The following is a 21,632-nucleotide window of genomic DNA, read 5'->3' on the forward strand; positions in this document are numbered from 1 at the left end:
ACATGAGCCCAATGGAAGCTTGAACTAGCTTTTGTTGTTGTACATTTCCCCTTGTGACTCACCCATCAACACTGGAAGAAAATACTCCAGCTATTCCAATGGTTCAGAGATCCACAGACACAGAGGCAGAGCTACTCAATCGCTATGTAGGTCTATGAGTTCCATTAGACCCGTTAGACTAGGTAACATTAACCAAGAAGCACCAGCTGATATTAGCAGGACTCTCAAGTCAGTTGACAAAAAGTTAATAATTACCTAATGTTATGTATCATTGACATTTATGGTATTTTGTTATCGATCAAATTTATAGCATACAAATCAACATTGTCATGAATGATAAATTCAGATTTCAAAATGTCTATTTCTAAAACATGTGGCTATTTTCATTTTTTGATATATTGTGTACAATGACCAAATAAAATTGTATGTTAACCAACACAATTTTTCTAAACAATATTCTGGACTTTGTGGGCAGACTTATGCCTTATACACACTTATAATATACCAATGCGCCTTATGTGGAATTAAATAAATATTTCTTTTAAACTTAGTGTCTGAATGCTGAACATCTCTTAGTTTACTGTATTGCATTTGCTATATCTTCCTTCACAGTAAGCTATAAATTTTCAGAACAAATCTACAAGCCCATCCTCCAACAACTGCAAAGGAACAACAGAAGGTTAACTGAGCAACAAAAAGGTAACGGATATTAACTCAGAAATCTTTATATGACAAATTCTGGGTTTAATGACAACTTAAATTATTAGAGGTTAAATTACTGTGTTACTTGTTAGCTAATCCACTAGGATTTAAACAGATGTCAAATAACCAGTTAACTAGGGGTTACATTAAGTACATGCACTGCTTTACCGTTTGAGAAAGGAATTTGAATTGTTAGCAATTCTACAAATTTTAGACAGTTCTGCACAATATTCTCGAATAGGAATAAGTACATCTTCTAGAATTTATGAGACATCATAATTTGGTAATGAGTAACCTCCTAACTGTCTCTTTTACATCTTTGTTCCTGAGGCTATATATCAAGGGGTTCAGCATGGGAATGACCACTGTGTAAAAGACAGAGGCCACCTTGACCATGAGCCATGAACTTTTGGAGTTAGGAACACAGTAGAGAAAAAGGTTGGTCCCATGGAAAATGGTAATGGCGGTCAGGTGGGAGGCACACGTGGAGAACGCTTTCTGGCGCCCCCCAGTGGAAGGCATCTTCATGACAGTGATTAAAATGAAAGCATAGGAAGTGAGAATGATCACCAGGCTGCTTACTTCATTGAATGTGGCAGAAACTAAAATGATCTCCTGGCTCACATAGGGGTCAGAGCAGGACACAGCAACAATGGCAGCGTGCTCACAGACAAAGTTATTAATGATATTATTTCCTCTGAAGGATAATTCCAGTAGAAAGTAGGTAAGAGTCAGGGAACAGACTATCCCCCAAGAGTATGATGTAGCCATCAACAAGGAGCAAAGCCTCTGGGACATTGCAACCATGTAGAGCAGAGGGTTACACACCGCCACATACCGGTCATAGGCCATCACTGCCAGCATGAATGTTTCTGTCACCACAAATATGCAGGCAAAGAAGAATTGCATGATGCATCCTGTGAAGCAGATGGTTCTGTCTTCCACAACCAAGTTCTCCAGCAATTTGGGTGTAACTGTGGTGGAATAACAGAAATCGACAAAGGACAAGTGGCTGAGGAAAAAGTACATGGGGGTGTGGAGTTTCGGGCTGATCCTGATGACCATGACCATGCCCAGGTTCCCCAGCACAGTGACTGTGTAGATGGTCAGGAACACCAGGAACAGGGGCATCTGAAGGTCTGGATATTCCGAGAAGCCCAAGAGGATGAAGGTGACTTCAGAAATCTGATTTTCTTGGTCCCTGGGACAAAATAGGACAGTTGATTCAGAGACGCAAGAAGAAATATTTGGACAAGGCCAAGTAAAATGAGGAAATGTTGAGAGCTTTAATGATTATCTATAAAGAGTGTTATAGAAATGCTTAGTTTTAACCATTACATTGTTTCAAAAGCTAAAATTTACTAATATCATAATTATACAGTACATACAAAATGTGTGTCAGTGTAATAATAAAATATGGGAATTGAGAGGGGAAGAGCAGTTGGCTCTGATATATTTTAAACGATCTGGTTCAGTAGCCTCAGAGGCAACTGGCTTCATGAGAAAGGCCAGTCTACCTTTTGCATGAGTCAGAATCTAGTGAAAATGTTTGTCGTGGAGGAAGATTTCCATTTTATTTCATTTCAATACAATGCTGATTTTGAGTTTCAGTAATTTTTTCACTTCTTCACCTTTTAAATGATGAGAACTTGGAACTCAAAAAATAAATTAATGACTCAGTAAAATGATCATTACATTTTTGTAACAGTTGTTTCTATATCTATTTCTGAATTTACCTTTCCAATGACCTCCCTACATTTAATCACACATTTTTCTCCACAGATTTTAGATTCTTCCTGTCTAATGTGAGTAGTGTACTTTGTCAGTCACACTTATCTAATTATTGAAAATTGTAAAACTCTGTTAGCTTTTCTTGATATATTATAATATATTTAGAATGATTTGGGCTGGAAACAAACAATAATGATACATCCAGATCATATTTATTATTCTGATGTACTTTCTGCCATATCATTCTCAGGTGGTCAAAATTCAGTCTCCCTCCAAACCTCCAAAGATGAAGCATCACTTCCAGAAAAATTACAATGGTTTTTATTTGGTTAGGAGGTTTTTGTTTTGTTTGCATTGAATTGCTTACAATAGACACACAGATAATCTTTCCGATACCCTATTCTTTTAGTTTCTTCATCTTTTCCAACAATTTTATCTCAACTTGACTCATTCATCAGAATCATGGTCATAGTATTAACTATGTCATTATCAGTAACTATAAACCCTGAAAAATATCAATATTATTGCAACATCTGTAATATATATTTTACTCATGTTTTGTTCTTCTACATTTCAACAAATTGTTTTTCTACAATAAAATGCTATTAGTGAGGGCAGACATGGAAGGCTAGGACATAGTAGGTTCTCCACAATCTTTATTGAATAAATGAATGTATATATGACTGAATAAATGTAGTCACATATTATACATGTGTTGGGGTAAAAGTTTATAATAATACTAAAGAAGTTGAACTTGCCTATTAAATCAAGACCACATTGTAAACTCACAATGCACTGAGTCACATCTTGAGTCCTACAGAAGAAGTAGCAATAGTGAAACCCCGTGAGACCTAAGCATCCTGAATTAGAATAAAACAAGGAGAGTTAGAAGGGTAAATGAGGCATTGGATTTTTTTTAATGTTCTGAGTTTATTTGAAATAACTCAACTACCTTGTTGTGCCAATTTAATCCAGAACCATGTCATGATTGCTTACCCAAAGCTAAAATAGCAGTAGGCATTAAAAAGAGCACCATTCTACACAGCATTCTGTAAAAATTTATGCTTTATCATTAGCTGAAATTAAACACTCTATAGTTTACACTGAGTTGTTATAATGTTTAGCATCGAAGACAATATACTGCATGCACTTATATTTTGCAGAAAACACGAGTGCATGCAGTATATATGTATATATATAAATATAGATATGATTATACATATAGAATTATATAGGTTAGGGTTGGGGTTATATATAAAATTATTTTATGTACAACTTACATATCCATGTGGTTTCTTTCTTTAATTGCTCCTTTAGATTCACTTCATTTGGTACCTGTGATTTGATCTTCTACATTTGTTGTTATTTTTCTCAATGTATGTTTTAGCTTAACACAAAACTCATTGAGTGCAAATATCCTAATGGAACACACTGTTTCAAGCATTTTCCAATATCTGTATTCTTTCCTAAGGATGTTCTAACAAACTCTGAGAAGGCTGAGCTTGAAAAGAAAATCACTTCCATCAAAGACTGTATTTTGTAATATATATTTGACTTATTGTTACCTAAACATCCTTTCTATGTGTGGCACTTTTCAACCCACTTCCTACACTCTATTTCTTTACCGAAAGACTTGGGGTCAAAGTTCACAATCTCCCGTTTAACCCCCGGAAGTGTCACCCTTGTTGAGTTGAATGAGGACTCAAGGTACTGTGCAGAGGCTTTCCCTCTTTTGTAGTGACACCTAACGTGGCTTTCCAATTGTGCATTTGCTATGTACTCGGCACTGTCATAGGCATTTTAGAAACTATAAAATTATAAAATGTTGGCCTTGACCTCCAAACTTTTTCTTCTAAGAATTATTCCGAGGAATAATGCATGTAACTGCAAATCATACAATATAGCATACAATTCTTATTATGTACTAAAACTAAAGTTTGTGCACATAAAAAGAAGAAGAATATTGTGATCAAAAGAATAAAAGTATTTCCTAGAAATAGAGGCTAATTAATAATAATAAATATGGTGAAAGATAATGAATCAAATATTCCTAGTTAATGGAACTAAGTGATTATCATAGCAGTTAGACTTACACATGGGTTCGCCTCCTGCAAAGATTATTGGAACACACTATTTTCCTTCTAAAGTTATATAAAGTAAGAATTGAATAACTCACTTAAGTGCAGAAGGAATTGACTTATTCATTTACTGATGCTTCTTTTGCAAAGATTAATAGACTCCAGGGAAGTGCCTGAGGAGAATCCAAATTAAATAAAAAAACAAGCAAATCACAATAAAAGTGACAGGAGTCTATACTAGATTTCAACAAATGTTTCAAGAAAATAACTTTTTCCCCTAATTTTTTCAAAATAATCTCTGTGATAACAGAGAGGAAAGGAGACCAAAAGGCTAAATTCTAACACCAAACTGTGTCACACATATATATGCCACAAAGGCCTTAGGGATGTTAACCCTAGAGAATATAATTGAAGTATTCCCTAGGAGGCCACAAATAAAGCAATTAGATAAAACAATGCCCCATGTGATATCTTGGTTGCATGTAATTTCTTGTAATGACTGCTGAATAATTTCGTTATAAACTTTAATCCCATGATCTTCTTTTAAATATGTTGAACCAGACCATATATTTTGACTTAACATACCTGAAAAATACAAAAATGCAAAAAAGAAAAAAATCAGCTATTGGCCAACAATCCAGAGATACCTACTCTCAATTGTTTTTGTATTTCTGGTTTTCTCACCACTATGTGGGTATATATGTATTTCTGTGTATCTGAAACAAAGCTTATACAGTAAGTATCATAGCTATATTGTGTATTATCCTTTTTCATATAAAATTGTAGTGTGAGCTTCATTTTAGGTAACAAATAGCTATTAAACTTATATAAATACCTGTTCATCTTTTCTTTAAGTAAATGTGATATGCACTATTTTTTAATTTATTAAATATGTATGTTGGTGATTCTTGAAATTAATTGTGAATTTCATTACAAATAGAGATGCAAAAATTTCTCAACAGAATACCACAAACTGTATTCAACAGCACGTAAAAAGACATTAAAATTAAACACATGGCAAGTGGAATTTATTCCTGGGATGTAAACATAGTACAGTTTGCCACATTAAAATTCATCAGTGTAATACACCACATTAACGGCGTAAATGAAAAAACACATGATCTTCTCAATTGATGTAGAAAAGCAATTTGACAAAAGTTCACACACTTTCATAATAAACCACAAAAAAAACTAAGCATAGAGAAAACGTCTTCAGCAAGTTAAAGGCCAGTGATATTGAAAAGCCTACAGTTAACACTCAAAGATGGAAAGGCTAAAAGATTTTCCTCAGAGATAAAGAATAAGACAAAGATGTTTGCTTTCACTGCTTTCATTCAAAATAGTGTTAAAGGTTCTAGCCAGAGCAATTAGGCGACACAGGTTTTCAAAATGCATCCAAATATGACAGAAAAAAAAAATCAGAATTTTAGCAGATGACTTTTTTTTTTTTTTTTTTTTTTTTGACAGAGTTTCACTCTTGTTGCCCAGGCTGGAGTGCAATGGCGCGATCTCAGCTCACTGCAACCTCTACCTCTTAGTTCAAGAGATTCTCCTGCCTCAGTCTTCTGAACAGCTGGGAATAGCTGGGATTACAGGTGCCCACAACCACACCTGGCTCATGTTTTATATTTTTAGGAAAGATGGGGTTTCACCATGTTGGCCAGGCTGGTTTTGAACTCCTGACTTCAGGTGAACACATTTACCCAACATAACTCTTAGAACTAATAAACAAATCCAGCAATATTCCAGGATACAAATTAAACATACAAAAATCTGTTGCATTTCTTTACTTTCAAAGAACAAGTCCCCTCCAAAAAAAAAAAAAAAAAAGAAACAATTTGTTTGCATTTGCATAGAAAAGAATGAAATACTTAGGAATAAACTTAGCCAAACAGACAAAAGAATAATACACTGAAAAGTATAAAATGTTGCTGACAGAAATTAAAGAGGACATAAATAAATGAAAAGTCATCTTATGTTCATAGATTTGAAGCCTTTATATGGTAAGATGTCAGTACTCCCCATAGCAATTATAAATCCATTGAAAACTCTATGAAAATCTCAATGACATTGTTTGCATCGAAAAAATGCATTCTAAAATCTAGACAGAATTACATGAGACCCTAAATAGCCATAACACTCTTGTAAAAGGAAAACAAAGTTGGAGGTTTCACACTTTCTGATTTCATACTTACCAAAAAGCTATAGTAATCAAAGCAGTGAAGTACTGGTATAAAGAAAGATATAGAGACTAATAGAATAGAAGAGACAACCCAGAAGTAAACATACATATATGTGGTCAAATGTATTATACATGAGTGCCAAGATCACGCAATAGGAAGAGGGCAGTCTTTTTAACAGATGGTATTCAGAAAACTAGCCTCCTGCAAGATAATCAATTTGAACCCTTGTCTTACACAATGAACAAAAAATTAACTTAAGATGGATCAAAGACCTAAAGGTAAGAGCCAAAACTATAGAACTCTTAGGAGATACATGAGTCAGTTCTCACATTGCTATAAAGACATACCTGAGAATGGGTAATTTATAAAGAAAAGTGGTTAAATTGGCTCATGGTTCTGCAAGCTGCACAGGAAGCATGATGATGGCATCTTCTTGACTTCTGAGAAGGTCTCAGGAAACTTACAATTATGGCGAAAGGCGAAGAGCAAGCAGGCACATCTCACACGGCTGGAGCAAGAGGATGAGATGGGAGAGGAGGGTGCTACACACTTTTAGATAACCAGATCTCATGAGACCTCATTCACTCACTGTCACAAGAACAGCACCAAGAGGATGGTGCTAAACCATTCATGAGAAACTGCCCCCAGGATTCAATCACCTACCACCAGGTCCCACCTCCAACACTGGAGGTTACGTGAGATTTTGAGGGGACACGGATCCAAACCTTGTCAGGAGAAGACCTAGAAGAAAAACTTCATGACATTGAATTTGTTAATTATTTATTGTATATGACGCCAAAAGTATTTACATATATATATATATACACACACACACACACACATATACACATGTAATGGACTACATCAAAATTAAAAACTTCAAACAACACTCCCAACAGAGTAAGAGAGCAGCCCAAAATATAGGAGAAAATCTTTTGAAATTCCATTTCTAAGTGATTAATATACAGAATATATACTTTTAAAACTCCTATAATCAACAAAACAAAAACGGCTCAATTCAAAAGTAGGCAAAGAACTTAAATACGCATGTCTTCAAAGAAGCTACAAACATGCCAAAAAGCGTGTGGAAATATCCCCATCACTAATAATTAGGGATATGCAAATCAAAACCACAACGAACAGCAACTCAAGTATTTAAAATGAACAGATTCTAGAGTTCTGCTGTACAACATTGTGCCTAGAGGTTTTTTTTAATACTATATTGCATAAAATTAAAATTCTGTTGAAAGTTGAGCTCATGTATTTGGTCTTATGACAATAATCACACACACAAAAAAAAACAAAATAAACAAATACACAAAACAGCTACCACTTCACACCCTTTAGGATGGCAATTATGAAAAGGAAAAAAAAAAGAAAAAGAAGAAAAAAGTGGAAAATAACAAATTTTAGGGGAGATGGAACGAATTGGACCCCTTGAATATTACTGGTGAGAATGTAAAATGGTGAAGCTGCTCTAGAAAAACCTAGAGTAGTTCTTCCAATAATTAGACAGGAAAATACACATGACCCAGCAATTCCACTTCCAATATATACCAAAATAATTGAAAGCAGAGATTCAAACATATGTTTGTGCACCAATGTTCTTAACAGTGTTATTCGCAGTAGCTCAAAGGTAGAAACAACCCAAACATCCATGGAGAGATGATTCAACATGGATGAACCATGAAAACATTAAGCTAAGTGAAATAAGCCAAACACAAAAGGCAAATATTGTAAGATACTATGTGTATGAGGTACCTAGAAACATCAAATTATAGAGACAGAAACATTACTGCTTCCCAGGGACTTGAGGAGAAATAAATGCGGAGCTATTGCCTCTGAACAATAAAATCCTCTCTATGCCTGATGTTTGAAACAAGAGGCTTAAGGGAAGCACTAATTCAAATACAGATGGGTGATGGATGATGGATAGGTGGATAGAAAGCTAGGTGATAGATTGATAGACGTAGATACATACAGAGAAGGATCGAGCAATACAGAAACATATACATACATTATGCACAAACCACATATATGTATTTTAAGTATACCTATATATCACATACTGTTTGCATTTTGCATTTCCTTTACATTTTGCAAAACTGTATGTTTACAAATCAAACTTATACCATTTAATTCTCAAATAATTTCTGAATGTATTTATAAGGTTTTCAAAAATATTACAAATGATTAACCAAAACTTGAATATTTTAACGATTTTCCAAGGAAACCTACCAAATTAAATAAGAGGTTGACAAATAAATCTTACTTCAATATTCTTTCTTGCATAAAGAAATGTTTTTTAAAAATTTTATCTTAGTTTGACATAATGAGAACAAAATATTTTACTTTTCATCAATATTACCAAGTCAACTTTTGTCTAATTGCTGTGTCATTCTCAGTCAATTGTAATTGGTAGAATTTGTTTTCATATAGTCTAGAAGTACAAATTCCACCTCTTAAAGAGTAGCTGAGAGAATAAATTTTTCTGTTACAACTGGCAAAAATAGAATAGCCACTAGAGGGCAGAGTGATACCAGGAATAAGAAAAGTTGTCAGACTCATGAGCAGTCATAAAACATGACTATATTTTAACATATTAAAAACTGTAAAGTCAACAAAAACGGAAATATATGCAAATAGAATTCCATGAAGACAGAATAAAAGTATAAATTAATAACAATATTTTACTAAACAATAGGCATTTCATTTAAAAATATAAAAGCTTGCCATTAAAAATAATACAGGGATAATCCAGATCAAAATTGCAAAATTATTATAGAAGATATACATAGGACAATTACCAGAATAAATTTGATGATAGTGCGTATCTGTATCAATGAAATGAAGATAAATGATAAGTTCTATAGAAAAGACAGAAAAAAGCTTTAAGCTAATAACAGCACTTAAAAGTTACTCTTTCTATCCATCCTCCCAAAAACCATTCAGATCAAAGAAAGTAAATAAATAAATCACACATCTGTGCATCACTGTAAGACAGATGACCCTATGAAGTGAAAGTTGAATATAGGCAGAGAAATATTTTTCAGAAGAAAAGAACTAAATTTCCAAATGTCATAATTCCATGTAGAGTAAGGTCTGAAGAGACAGCTTAGAAAAGAGAAAAGGAAAATAGAAATCCTACTAGTGGGATCAAACAGAGAAAATCAATAAGAAAGTTCTACTCTCATAACAAAAAATTAAAAACCAAATCAAAGCCTGATAGAAAACAGCATTACCTAGGAAAAAAAAAAAAAAACCTACCAATTGTATGAAACTTGTTCTGAAAAGCCTAGAAAAATTATTTCCAGGGAAAAGGAGGAGAGTAGAAAGAAGACATTGCCCTGTAGAGTTGTAATGGTTAAGAAAGCAGAAGCAATGCAAATAAATTGAGGATTCTCCTAAAACAAAACACACACACACACACACACGACAAAGTTTGCTGGTGGTAGTATTTTATAAATATTTTTTGTATATTTATGTATTTAGATATAGATATATACACAGCTATATGTGTGTGTATATGTAGTTGTCCTTGGGTATTCATGGGGGACTGGTTTCATGACCTCCTTGGATATCAAAATCTGCAGATGCTCAAATCTCTGATATAAAATAACATAGTATTTGCATATAACCTATGCATATCTTCTGGTATACTATAAATTATCTCTAGATTACTTATAACACCTAATACTATCTAAACAGTTGTTTTACTGTATTGTTTAGAAAATAATGCTGAGAAAAAACATCTGTACATGTTCAGTGCAGAGGCAATTTTATTCTTGAATAGTTTTGATCTACAGCTAATTAAATACACAGATGTGGAACTCATAAACTGAATATGGCTGACTGTACTTACCTACCTATATATAGACATCTATGTATAAATCTATCAATCAAACTACATATATACCTATCTTTCTACATACACACATACACCAGGAACATACACAGGGACACGTACACACTATAATGTTAGAATATAACAATCTAAAACCAGGAATTTTCTTAGCCACACGAAACCCTCATCATAGTACACAAAGTTAGCACACAAAAAAATCTCTATCCATGCAATGCTACTATAAGGGTGGGAGGGGAGTCAGCAAATAAGAACAAAATATTCCAACCAATGAAAATGACGTTTTCATATAACAATACAAAAAAGAACAGAAGGAAATTATACCGTAACACTTCAGATTAAATTAAATATGTTAATAAGTATTTTTAAATATTAAAAATATCTTGAATTAAAATTTTTAAATAAAATATAAATAGATAAAAAGAACTTATACCTAAAAAATGTTGGGCAGACTTAATAAACAAATTGAAGAAATAGTCCATTGGAGAAATCAAGACACAGTTACAAAGTAGAAAAGGGAGACTAAACACAAATATAATTTAATAAAGTATACAAAAAATAATTAGGAAAACAATCAAGAAAATTAAAATTAAAGAAAAGGATAGACAAAATATAAATAAAATGTCAACAGTCAAAGAAGATTCAATATGCATATAATTAGAGTCTCAGAAAAAAAAAAGCAACACAATAGGAATATACACAGTGAAAGGGCCCATATTTTAAAATGTGTATGTTTCCCAGAGATATAGACCAATGGAACAGAACAGAGTCCTCAGAAATAATACCACACATCTACAGCCATCTGATCTTTGACAAACCTGAGAGAAACAAGAAATGGGGAAAGGATTCCCTATTTAATAAATGGTGCTGGGAAAACTGGCTAGCCATAAGTAGAAAGCTGAAACTGGATCCTTTCCTTACTCCTTATACGAAAATTAATTCAAGATGGATTAGAGACTTAAATGTTAGACCTAATACCATAAAAATCCTAGAGGAAAACCTAGGTAGTACCATTCAGGACATAGGCATGGGCAAAGACTTCATGTCTAAAACACCAAAAGCAACGGCAGCAAAAGTCAAAATTGACAAATGGGATCTCATCAAACTAAAGAGCTTCTGCACAGCAAAAGAAACTACCATCAGAGTGAGCAGGCAACCTACAGAATGGGAGAAAATTTTTGCAATCTACTCATCTGACAAAGGGCTAATATCCAGAACCTACAAAGAACTCAAACAAATTTACAAGAAAAAAACAAACAACCCCATCCAAAAGTGGGCAAAGGATATGAACAGACATTTCTCAAAAGAAGACATTCATACAGCCAACAGACACATGAAAAAATGCTCATCATCACTGGCCATCAGAGAAATGCAAATCAAAACCACAATGAGATACCATCTCACACCAGTTAGAATGGCGATCATTCAAAAGTCAGGAAACAACAGGTGCTGGAGAGGATGTGGAGAAATAGGAACACTTTTACACTGTTGGTGGGATTGTAAACTAGTTCAACCATTATGGAAAACAGTATGGCGATTCCTCAAGGATCTAGAACTAGATGTACCATATGACCCAGCCATCCCATTACTGGGTATATACCCAAAGGATTATAAATTATGCTGCTATAAGGACACATGCACACGTATGTTTATTGCAGCACTATTCACAATAGCAAAGACTTGGAATCAACCCAAATGTCCATCAGTGACAGATTGGATTAAGAAAATGTGGCACATATACACCATGGAATACTATGCAGCCATAAAAAAGGATGAGTTTGTGTCCTTTGTAGGGACATGGATGCAGCTGGAAACCATCATTCTTAGCAAACTATCACAAGAACAGAAAACCAAACACCGCATGTTCTCACTCGTAGGTGGGAACTGAACAATGAGATCACTTGGACTCGGGAAGGGGAACATCACACACCGGGGCCTATCATGGGGAGGGGGGAGGGGGGAGGGATTGCATTGGGAGTTATACCTGATGTAAATGACGAGTTGATGGGTGCAGCACACCAACATGGCACAAGTATACATATGTAGCAAACCTGCACGTTGTGCACATGTACCCTACAACTTGAAGTTTAATAATAATAAATAAATTAAAAAAAAAAAAGTGTATGTTTCCTTATAGCTGAAGTGTGTCTCTTATCAGCATAAGAAAATAGGTCTTGTTTTTTTTTTTTTATTTTCCTTTTCATCCATTTATATCTGAGGTATTTGTTGGTAGATAAGAACTTACCTACTGCCATTTAAAAAATTGTTTCTAGTTGTATTCTAGATCCTTGGTTCCTTTTTCCTCTCTTATTGTCTTCCTTTGTGATTAGGTGATTTCTCCCTAGTTGTATACTTTGATTCTCTCTTTTTCATCTTCTATGTAGGTTTTTGCTCTGTGGTTATGATGAGGTTTGCATAAAACGTCTTATAGTTATAATAGCCTATCATAAGCTGATAAAAACCTAACATCACTCACATGAAATGAGTCTTTTTATTCAATTTACACTTCGCATTTTTTTTGGTGTCATGATTTACATCACTGTATATTATATGTCCCTAAACAAATTGTCATAACTATTATTTTAATAGTTTTGTCAATAAACCATAGTAAAGATATCAGTGATTTACACATCATCATGGTAGTCCTGGAGTATTCTAAATTTGGCTATGTACTTACTTTAAGTAGTGAGTTTTATGCTTTCATATGTTTTCATGTTCCTAGTTAGTGCTTTTTTCTTTCAGTTTGAAGAACTCTCTTTAGCATTTGTTGTAAACTAATCTGGTCATGGTGAAGTCCCTCAGCTTATCTCTCCTTTGTTTCTGAAGGATAGCTTTGTTGGGTAAGTTATTCCGAGTTGGTAGTTTTGTGTGAGTGTGTTTGTGTCTGTGTGTGTGTGTGTTTCCTTTAGCACTTAAATCTATCATCTCACTATCTCCAGATCTGGGAGGTTTCTGCTGAGAAATCTGTTGCTGATCTTACTAAATTATTTCTACTATGAGATTTTCTGTTTGTGATTTTGGATGTACTGCTTATATCTTGGTATCATCTTCTTTGAATTGCATCTAATTGGAGACTTTTGACTTTCCTGTACTTGAATATTTATAGCTTTCCCTACATTTGGAATATTTTCTGCTATTATTTTTTTAAATAAGCTTTATGTCTTTCTCTCCCTCTCTTCCTCCAACTCCTACAACTTGAAAATTTGCTTTTTCAATGATGTCCCATAAGTCCTGTAAGCTTTTTCATTCCTTTTCATTTTTCCCTTTATTTTTAACTGACTGTATATTTTCAAATAACCTACCTTCAAGTTCGAGAGATTCCCTCTGATCAATCCTTTTGTTAATGTTTTTCTCTTGCCTTTTTTCTTTTGTTCATTTTATTTTTCAACTCCATAATTTCTGTTGTTGTTGTTGTTGTTGTTGTTTTTGAAATTCAATCTGTTAAATTTCTTTTTTTGGTCATGTATTGTTTTCTTGATTTTGTTAAATTATTTCTCTGTATTTTCTTGAAGTTCACTGATCTTGTTAAAATTACATTAAATTATTTCTCAGGCAGTTCGGACAACTCCATTATTTTAGGGTCAGCTACTAGCGTTTTTATTTGTTTATTTTGTAATGTCATGTTTCCCTGGTTGTTCTTGATACTTGTTACCAAGCATTGCTGTCTGTGCATTTGAAGAAGTAGAGATTTATTTCAGTCTTTGAAGACTGGCTTTGTCTGAGAAAGGCCTGACCAATCAACCTATCCAGAGATTCTGACTAGGCCATTTTGCATGATCTGCAGGTGGACTTGCTGCCGGATTCCTCAGGTAGACTCTTCCGGTGCTTGAGTCAGCAAGTCAACAGATCTGGCAACTTGGTCCATGCCATTGGTTTGGTGTCTGGATCCACTCCAGACTGGACTCCAGGACCTGTTGACCTGGAGTCTGACCAGGGGGATTCCACAGGAGCAGTCCTGGTGTTTAACTTGCTTCTGTGGGAGACATTGAGGTGCTGATTCTAGTACCTGAACCTAGATCCTTAGTCCACTGGGCTGAACCTGGATCCTGAATCCATGGGAATGGGCCTGATATTGGAGTGGGCATGGATCTGAGGTCTACAGAGGTGGGCTTATGTTTTCATCTAGGGAGCTGCTGGCTTAGAGCCTGGATCTGAATGGGTGGTCCTGGAGCCTTGGTTGGTGGAGACCGTCCAGGTTCTACTGTCTAGTTGGTAGTCCTAGTGCCTAGGTCTGCTGGAACACACCTGGCCCCTGGGGTCACTGGAACCTGGGGGCACTGGGACAAGCCCAGAGCCTGGGGCTGACCTGCTGCTGGGAACGCATGGAGCCTGTGTCTGTGCAGTATTTCTGAAGACTGGAATCATGATGTCATGGTACCTAGAGCCATGGTGATTTGCATAAAGCCTCTGTCATGGGGTCAGCCTGGAGGCAGGGTGTGGGAGACCGTTCTCCACTTCCGGGGGTTCTTCTAAATTTTGGTGCAACACAACATTTTGGTTCTGGCTCAATTCTTCAATCTCTGTTTCTTTTGGATGACCTCAAACAACCTCATGATTTAAACTGTCATTTACAAATAATGATTTCCAAATCAAATTCTGCAGTACTGACTTGAAATTTATACCTAAAAAAATTCAACTGTCTACTGAATATTTTTACTTGCATATGCCATGGTTGCCTGAGTTTCAACCTGTCCTCATTACCTTACTTTTATTCTAAGATCCTCAACCTGAGATACCACTACTCAGTCATTCTAAATATCTTTCATCATCACTTTCTAGTACTCTGTGGTCTTAGGCTAGCATGTAAAAAATGTGGAAAGAGGAAAAAACACAGAATAAAACAGTAATTAGTATGGATCTTAATACTGAACTTACTAAATATGTAACCTGGGCAAGCTGCTTAGCTTCTGTGAGTTTCAGTTTTCTCTCATGTGAAATGTTATTACTGAGAACTAAGCTCTGATATTTTCATCTTACTCAAATTTCTGTCTAAGTAGTCTGGGGAGTCAAGCCCTACAAACAATAAATTCTCATCAGATGGGTTTTATTTGACACTGTATGTCATGACTTACTTTCCAATCTGACTCTGATATAACAAGGAAGAAAATCAAAATATTTTACCCCCAAACTTGTTTCTCTGTTGTATCTTGAAATGGCCCTGCCAAACTGCTCCTTGTGGGAAAAATCTACATTCTATAAAGAATATCCTTTTTACTTTTATTTTCCTTCCTTCCTTTCCAGATACAGGAGATAATCAACTAAGAGCCAGGCACCCTTTAAGGTCCGATAAGAAACATTTCACAACCTGGTGTCTCTGAAGTCTGCTGAGAGCTTCCTTCACTCAATAAAACCCGGTCTCCACAATCCTTTATCTTAACCCGAACATTCCTTTCTACTAATCCCAAGTCTTCAGATAAACTCAACCAATTGCCAACCAGAAAATGTTTACATTTACCTATAGCCTGGAAGTCTCCACTTTGAGTTGTCCAGCCTTTCTGAACCAAACCAATGTATTTCTTAAATGTATTTGATTGATGTCTCATGCCTTCCTAAACTATATAAAACCAAGCTGTACCCCAAGCACCTTGGGCACATGTTCTCAGGACCTCCTGAGGGCTGTGTCACAGGCCATGGTCACTCATAATTGGCTCAGAATAAATCTCTTAAAATATTTTACAGAGCTTGACTCTTGTTGTCAACATTAACACATACCTCATGGGATAGTTACGTGAATTCAAATATACAACTTACGTAAAGTGACAAGCATGGAGCCAAGTATATAAAAGGTATTCAATAAAAATTGGGTGAAGTAATATTATTTCAACAAAGTTTATTCCTTAATACATGTTTTTATTTACTAACGTGAGTTAGTAAATAAAATGGAAATTAATTTGAAAAAAAAAAAGTATGAGATTCAGTGCTGATCATATGTGTCAATCCTTAGCTGACTTGCTATAAATCTGTGGTTCATTGGTGGGGGGTTTGTCTGTAGCCCACAGAATAGAATCTCTAGTTTCAGAACACCACTGTGTCTTCTCTAGATTGTACTTGCAAATATACTACAAGTGTGTTACAGGAGCTAAAAATGTTTGTTTCCTAATTCAGGGAGTGGCAAGTTAGGGCACTGGGTGGGTGCAGAGTTATTTCTTGGTAAACTACTTTTTTTTTTTAACCAACGACACCATTTTTTCTTCTTCCTGTTCTCTCTTACCCTCTCCATCACCTATATTACATTTCTCCTCTTTTTCACTGGTACCTTTGGTGTGCCTGAAGCACTAACACCTCCACATTCTTGCACCTATCTGGTTACTGGGTATGAGAAGGGTTAACTTGCTGTTAATTGTTGATTTAACTTTTGTTTTGACTAAATATACAACGCAAAAAACTAAATTTATCACAACACCTGAGAAGTTTCTGATTGGCAAAATAAAGAAAAACTTTAGGGAATAATTCTCTCTACGATGCTCATCTCTTCAGTCATTATGTGTTAAACTATTCCCTCAAGGTTGTAGAAAGAAACATTTTAAAACATATTCTCTGGGAAGGCTGCTTTCAAAAAGGGATGTACAGACAACACTCATTTAGAGAATCTTCTGACATGTAAGTGACAGGTTATTTTCATCTTTGTGAGCTTAGAGAGTTATTACAGATTAATTCAAAATAATTTAAAAACATATTTCTGTGTCTTGCAACTGTACAGTGGTTAGATTTTCTGAGAAAAAAAAAGGACAGGAAAAAATAACCCAAAATTTAAAGGTTTACTGTCAGTGTGGAATGAAACATCACCTTTGGAATAAAGTCATCTTTTGAACTCAAAAAATATTTTATGGGCACTAGTCATATGAAAAGCCATCATTTTTGTGTGGGAGAAAAAGATACTTTCCATGTCTTAAGGTTTAGTACAGTTTCTCGAGATGGCAGAGTGAATAAAAGTTAGCTAATCTTGTTTGAGAAATTGAAGCAAATGCAGTAGTTATTAGAAGATATGATACATTACTAGTGCTGCTTTGTCTCCAGACCATTGTAACCCACTTTTGTGTCTGATTCCTTTGAGAACTTGATGAAAGCCGTTAATACTCCTCTGGAAAAAAAAATGAATGTAGAATCACACACACACATGCACAAAAGTGTGCATTACTATCAGGAGGCTATGAAAAATGTAAAGGCTCTCCTTGCATCTCTTAAGGGCCAAGGATTCATATATAGAAAAAATAATAATCTTGAGATTATCATTTTTACGGGAGTCAGAGTCCCAAAGCCTTCCATGGCTATGTGATGCCGTGCAGAGTACATCTTCTACTCCAGGTCATGGAGCTACTTGACTGAGTTATTTAAAATTGATCTCAGGCTGGGTTTTTGTTTGTTTGTTTGTTTTTTGTTTCATTTTGTTTTGATTTTTGGCTTCTTAAGTGAGGGGCATATTTGTCAGTCTACTATTCTTAAGAGCTCAAGTAAATTAACGATGTGAACGTGTTTTGCATTCAGAATAACATTAAAATAACCAGATACTACTATTACATTTTTAGAGATAAGAGAGAATGTTCAAATCAAAAACACCAAGCACCTATGTTATACAAGACTCTGGATTTGGTACAGTGGAAAGTAATATCTGGGGAACACCTAGCTTTCCAAAATTCTTATTCCAGGAAGGAAGTTAAAAGAAGTACACAAATAATTGTCTTTAAGCAATTATGTGTAATGGTATAAGAAAAAGTATAATGGTAGACCTTAAAAAGCAGCAGAGGTAATTTTCTTTATCGCAAGACAATTATTGAAGGCCACTTAGAGGAGGTTTCTTCATAGTTGGGTCTTGAAGTTTCAAGATGGTTGAAGTAGCTAGAAATGGAAAGGAATTCCAGAGAAGAAGACAGATATTGACTATTGATTAAACTATTGAACAAATATTTGATATGGATTTATAATTATTAGCTAATTAATTATAGTTAACTATAAGTAAATTATATGTATATACTTTTAAATTATACATAAAGTAAAAAATAAAAAATAAAGTTAATTAAATTATATATATAATTTTTATTTACCTAAAAATGCTATGTCCAAATGTATAATATAGATAACCTTGTTCTGGAAATAGATAGTTTGATGGGATTGCGAATATGTAGACCAACAGCTGTACACTCAACAGAATGCTCAAAATCATGGAATATTAGAGGTGAAAATGACCATTGCCTCCAAAGTCTACCATGTTTTTCTCAAGTACAAACACTTTTTGATAGATTGCTGTTTTAAATGAATAAGGGAAAAATAAGTTTATTGTAATGATTAACATACCAACTCAGTTCCCTTATAGTTTAAGGCACTTGACAGAAGTTATAGAATCCAAAGATATATATACCGTTTTATTCTGAGCACTCCAAAATGAATAACTTCATCATTTTCTTTTTTCTTTTTGGGGGGGGTAAATAAGGTATATTTCAAATCTGTTCAGGAGAGGAAAATTTATCCAGGGAGAGGAATAAATATATATAAGGGGAATTCTGTATCTGTTTTGTCTATCATACTGTTTGCTTTGACCAGCTCACAACTTTCAACACGATGTTTTGAAGGTAAGGATGGAACTGGGGAGAAACACAATGGGTTAAGTATGTCTTCTAGATTATATTTAAATAAATTACACTTCCAGTTATATTTTGATGTGTATATACATACCTTCCAATATCATCTTAACAAGACCTAGAGTAAAGATTTTGTTCTTGAAAGTGAAGCCTCATGATAATATTTTTTCCACATTAAAATAAACAAATCTTCATTGAAAGAAGTGACATTTCAAAGTTGAATGATCACTGACTTTTCTGGAAAAGAAAAAAATTGAAGAAGTCAATTACCGACGAACTATAATCTCTCTTTTCTCTAAAACCACATTTTCCTCCCTCTTCTGAATCTCTGCTCTGCTCTAGGAACACGGGGTTTTCAGAAATGTGGATAATAAAAAACCTGCTGGGGATTACGGCTATGACCCAGGCCTACACCAAACTTCTGATGACATCCTTCCAAACCACCCCCGTTACAAAATGCTCAAGCTGAAAACTTAAATTGTGAAATCATAAACGAGTGAGTAGTAGTACCCCATTCTCGTTTATTTTCATATAAATGTGAACTCAAGAATTCTGAGTGTTCCAAGAGGTGTTTTAATAGATAAGAAGGAGAAAATTAGAAATGGGAAATTTAAGATATTACCAACTATCAAAGAATATTCATCTTTATTTATTAGTATATGTCAGTACAATCATAATGACACTTCAAGGTAGGAGCATATTAATTAGAGGTTGTGGGTGTTTCCTTAGCCTCTTTTTAACCTGGGGAAAATTTTGCTTAGAAGTTGAGATTATTATATATTTATCAATAATGTATATCTATATGAATCTGTAATCATAAACTATATATAAATAAAACATTCTCTGTGGGATGTGGCGGTGTGGGACTTCATATCATGATCTCCAAGGGCAGCTTACTATATCCTAAATGCTGAGTGATAAACCATGCAAAAAATAGATGCTAATATTTATTGAAAGTGGAAAAAAATGAAGTTAATTTACAAGAGATCCATACCTTTTTATACACATTAAGTTGGAAAAAGTAATCAGAATGATGCCAAAGTTAACAAGGGCTTGTATGTGAAGAATGCTAAAGTAAAGCATGGTATTCATTCATAAGCCTATTTGAGACTCATAGTAACCCTATGAAATGGTCATTAGAATTGAAAAAACAAAGTATTAAAGTGACTTACTAAGAAACCACTAATAAAATGTCTCTGATGAGAAATATTCAACTTTGCCTAAAATGTTTAATAACATCACATAGCATACAGAAAATTAATTCCTTTATTTTTTTCAGATAAAAAAATTCATATTTGCCTCTTCTCATTCATGAAAACCATGCAACTGAATAACAGTGTTACTGAGTTCATTCTGCTCGGGTTGACACAGGATCCTTTTTGGAAGAAAATTGTGTTTGTTAGTATATTTTTCTTCTATTTGGGGACATTGTTGGGTAACTTGTTGATTATTATCACCATCAAGACCAGCCAGACACTTCAGAGTCCAATGTACTTCTTTCTTTTCTACTTATCCTTATCTGATACCTGTTTCTCTACTTCCATAGCCCCTAGAATGATTGTGGATGCCCTTTCAAAGAATGACACCATCTCTTTCAGTGAGTGCATGATCCAAGTCTTTACATCCCATTTCTTTGGCTGCCTGGAGATCTTCATCCTTATCCTCATGGCTGTTGACCGCTATGTGGCCATCTGTAAGCCTCTGCACTACATGACCATCATGAGCCACCGACTGTGTGGTGTGTTGGTGGCTGTGGCCTGGGTGGGATCCTGTGTGCATTCTTTAGCTCAGATTTTTCTTGCCCTCAGTTTGCCTTTCTGTGGCCCCAATGTGATCGATCACTATTTCTGTGACTTGCAGCCCTTGTTGAAACTAGCCTGTTCAGACACCTATGTGGTCAACCTACTCCTGGTTTCCAACAGTGGGGCCATTTGTACACTGAGTTTTGTCATACTGATGTTCTCCTATGTCATCATCTTGCATTCTCTGAGAAACCACAGAGCCGAAGGAAGAAAGAAAGCCCTTTCCACCTGCATCTCCCACATCATTGTGGTCATCTTGTTCTTTGGACCTTGCATATTTATATACACACGCCCTGCAACCACATTCCCCATGGATAAGATGATAGCTGTGTTTTATACACTTGGAACACCTTTGCTCAACCCTCTGATTTATACGCTGAGGAACGCAGAAGTGAAAACTGCCATGAGAAAGTTGTGGAGCAAGAAATTGATCTCAGATGTAAAAACATGAATGAAGGTCCCAAATTCTTCATTATAGTTTGGAATGACCTGGAAGAAGTCAATAGAGAATATTATCTCTTTATTGTTGATTTAATGTAACTCTATCTTGGAGCATGAGTGTTAGTTCCTCCAGGAAAAGAGACAGTGTGGATAAATAACATTGAGTAATGTTGAGTCAGTTTTATGTGAGGAAGAGACAGGATGAGGTACAAAGAGATACATACAGTTCATTTCCTTTACTGCCGTGTTGCTGGCTC

The 21,632-nt window shown here is 34.9% G+C and overlaps 2 protein-coding genes across 2 annotated transcripts; one reads left to right on the forward strand and one right to left on the reverse strand.

Moving 5' to 3' along the window:
• Nucleotides 1–975: 975 nt before the first annotated feature.
• LOC103242048 (olfactory receptor 5D13-like) lies at nt 976–5,354 on the reverse strand. Its single transcript, XM_073017647.1, has 2 exons — nt 5,347–5,354; nt 976–1,903 (listed from the first exon to the last, which is right to left on the reverse strand). The coding sequence occupies exons 1-2, from the start codon at nt 5,352–5,354 to the stop codon at nt 976–978; spliced, it is 936 nt and encodes a 311-aa protein (XP_072873748.1).
• A 15,098-nt stretch (nt 5,355–20,452) lies between these two features.
• On the forward strand, nt 20,453–21,385 carry LOC103235759 (olfactory receptor 4C16). The gene has a single exon (XM_037997362.2). It carries the CDS (start codon nt 20,453–20,455, stop codon nt 21,383–21,385), a length of 933 nt encoding a protein of 310 aa, XP_037853290.2.
• Nucleotides 21,386–21,632: the final 247 nt, after the last annotated feature.

Source organism: Chlorocebus sabaeus, chromosome 1 (genome assembly GCF_047675955.1).
Source record: "Chlorocebus sabaeus isolate Y175 chromosome 1, mChlSab1.0.hap1, whole genome shotgun sequence".
NCBI classification, from domain to species: domain Eukaryota; kingdom Metazoa; phylum Chordata; class Mammalia; order Primates; family Cercopithecidae; genus Chlorocebus; species Chlorocebus sabaeus.

Bases quoted from the DNA above. Each gene is read 5' to 3' on its own strand.
- LOC103235759 (XM_037997362.2), top strand. From the start codon at position 20,453: ATGCAACTGAATAACAGTGTTACTGAGTTCATTCTGCTCGGGTTGACA.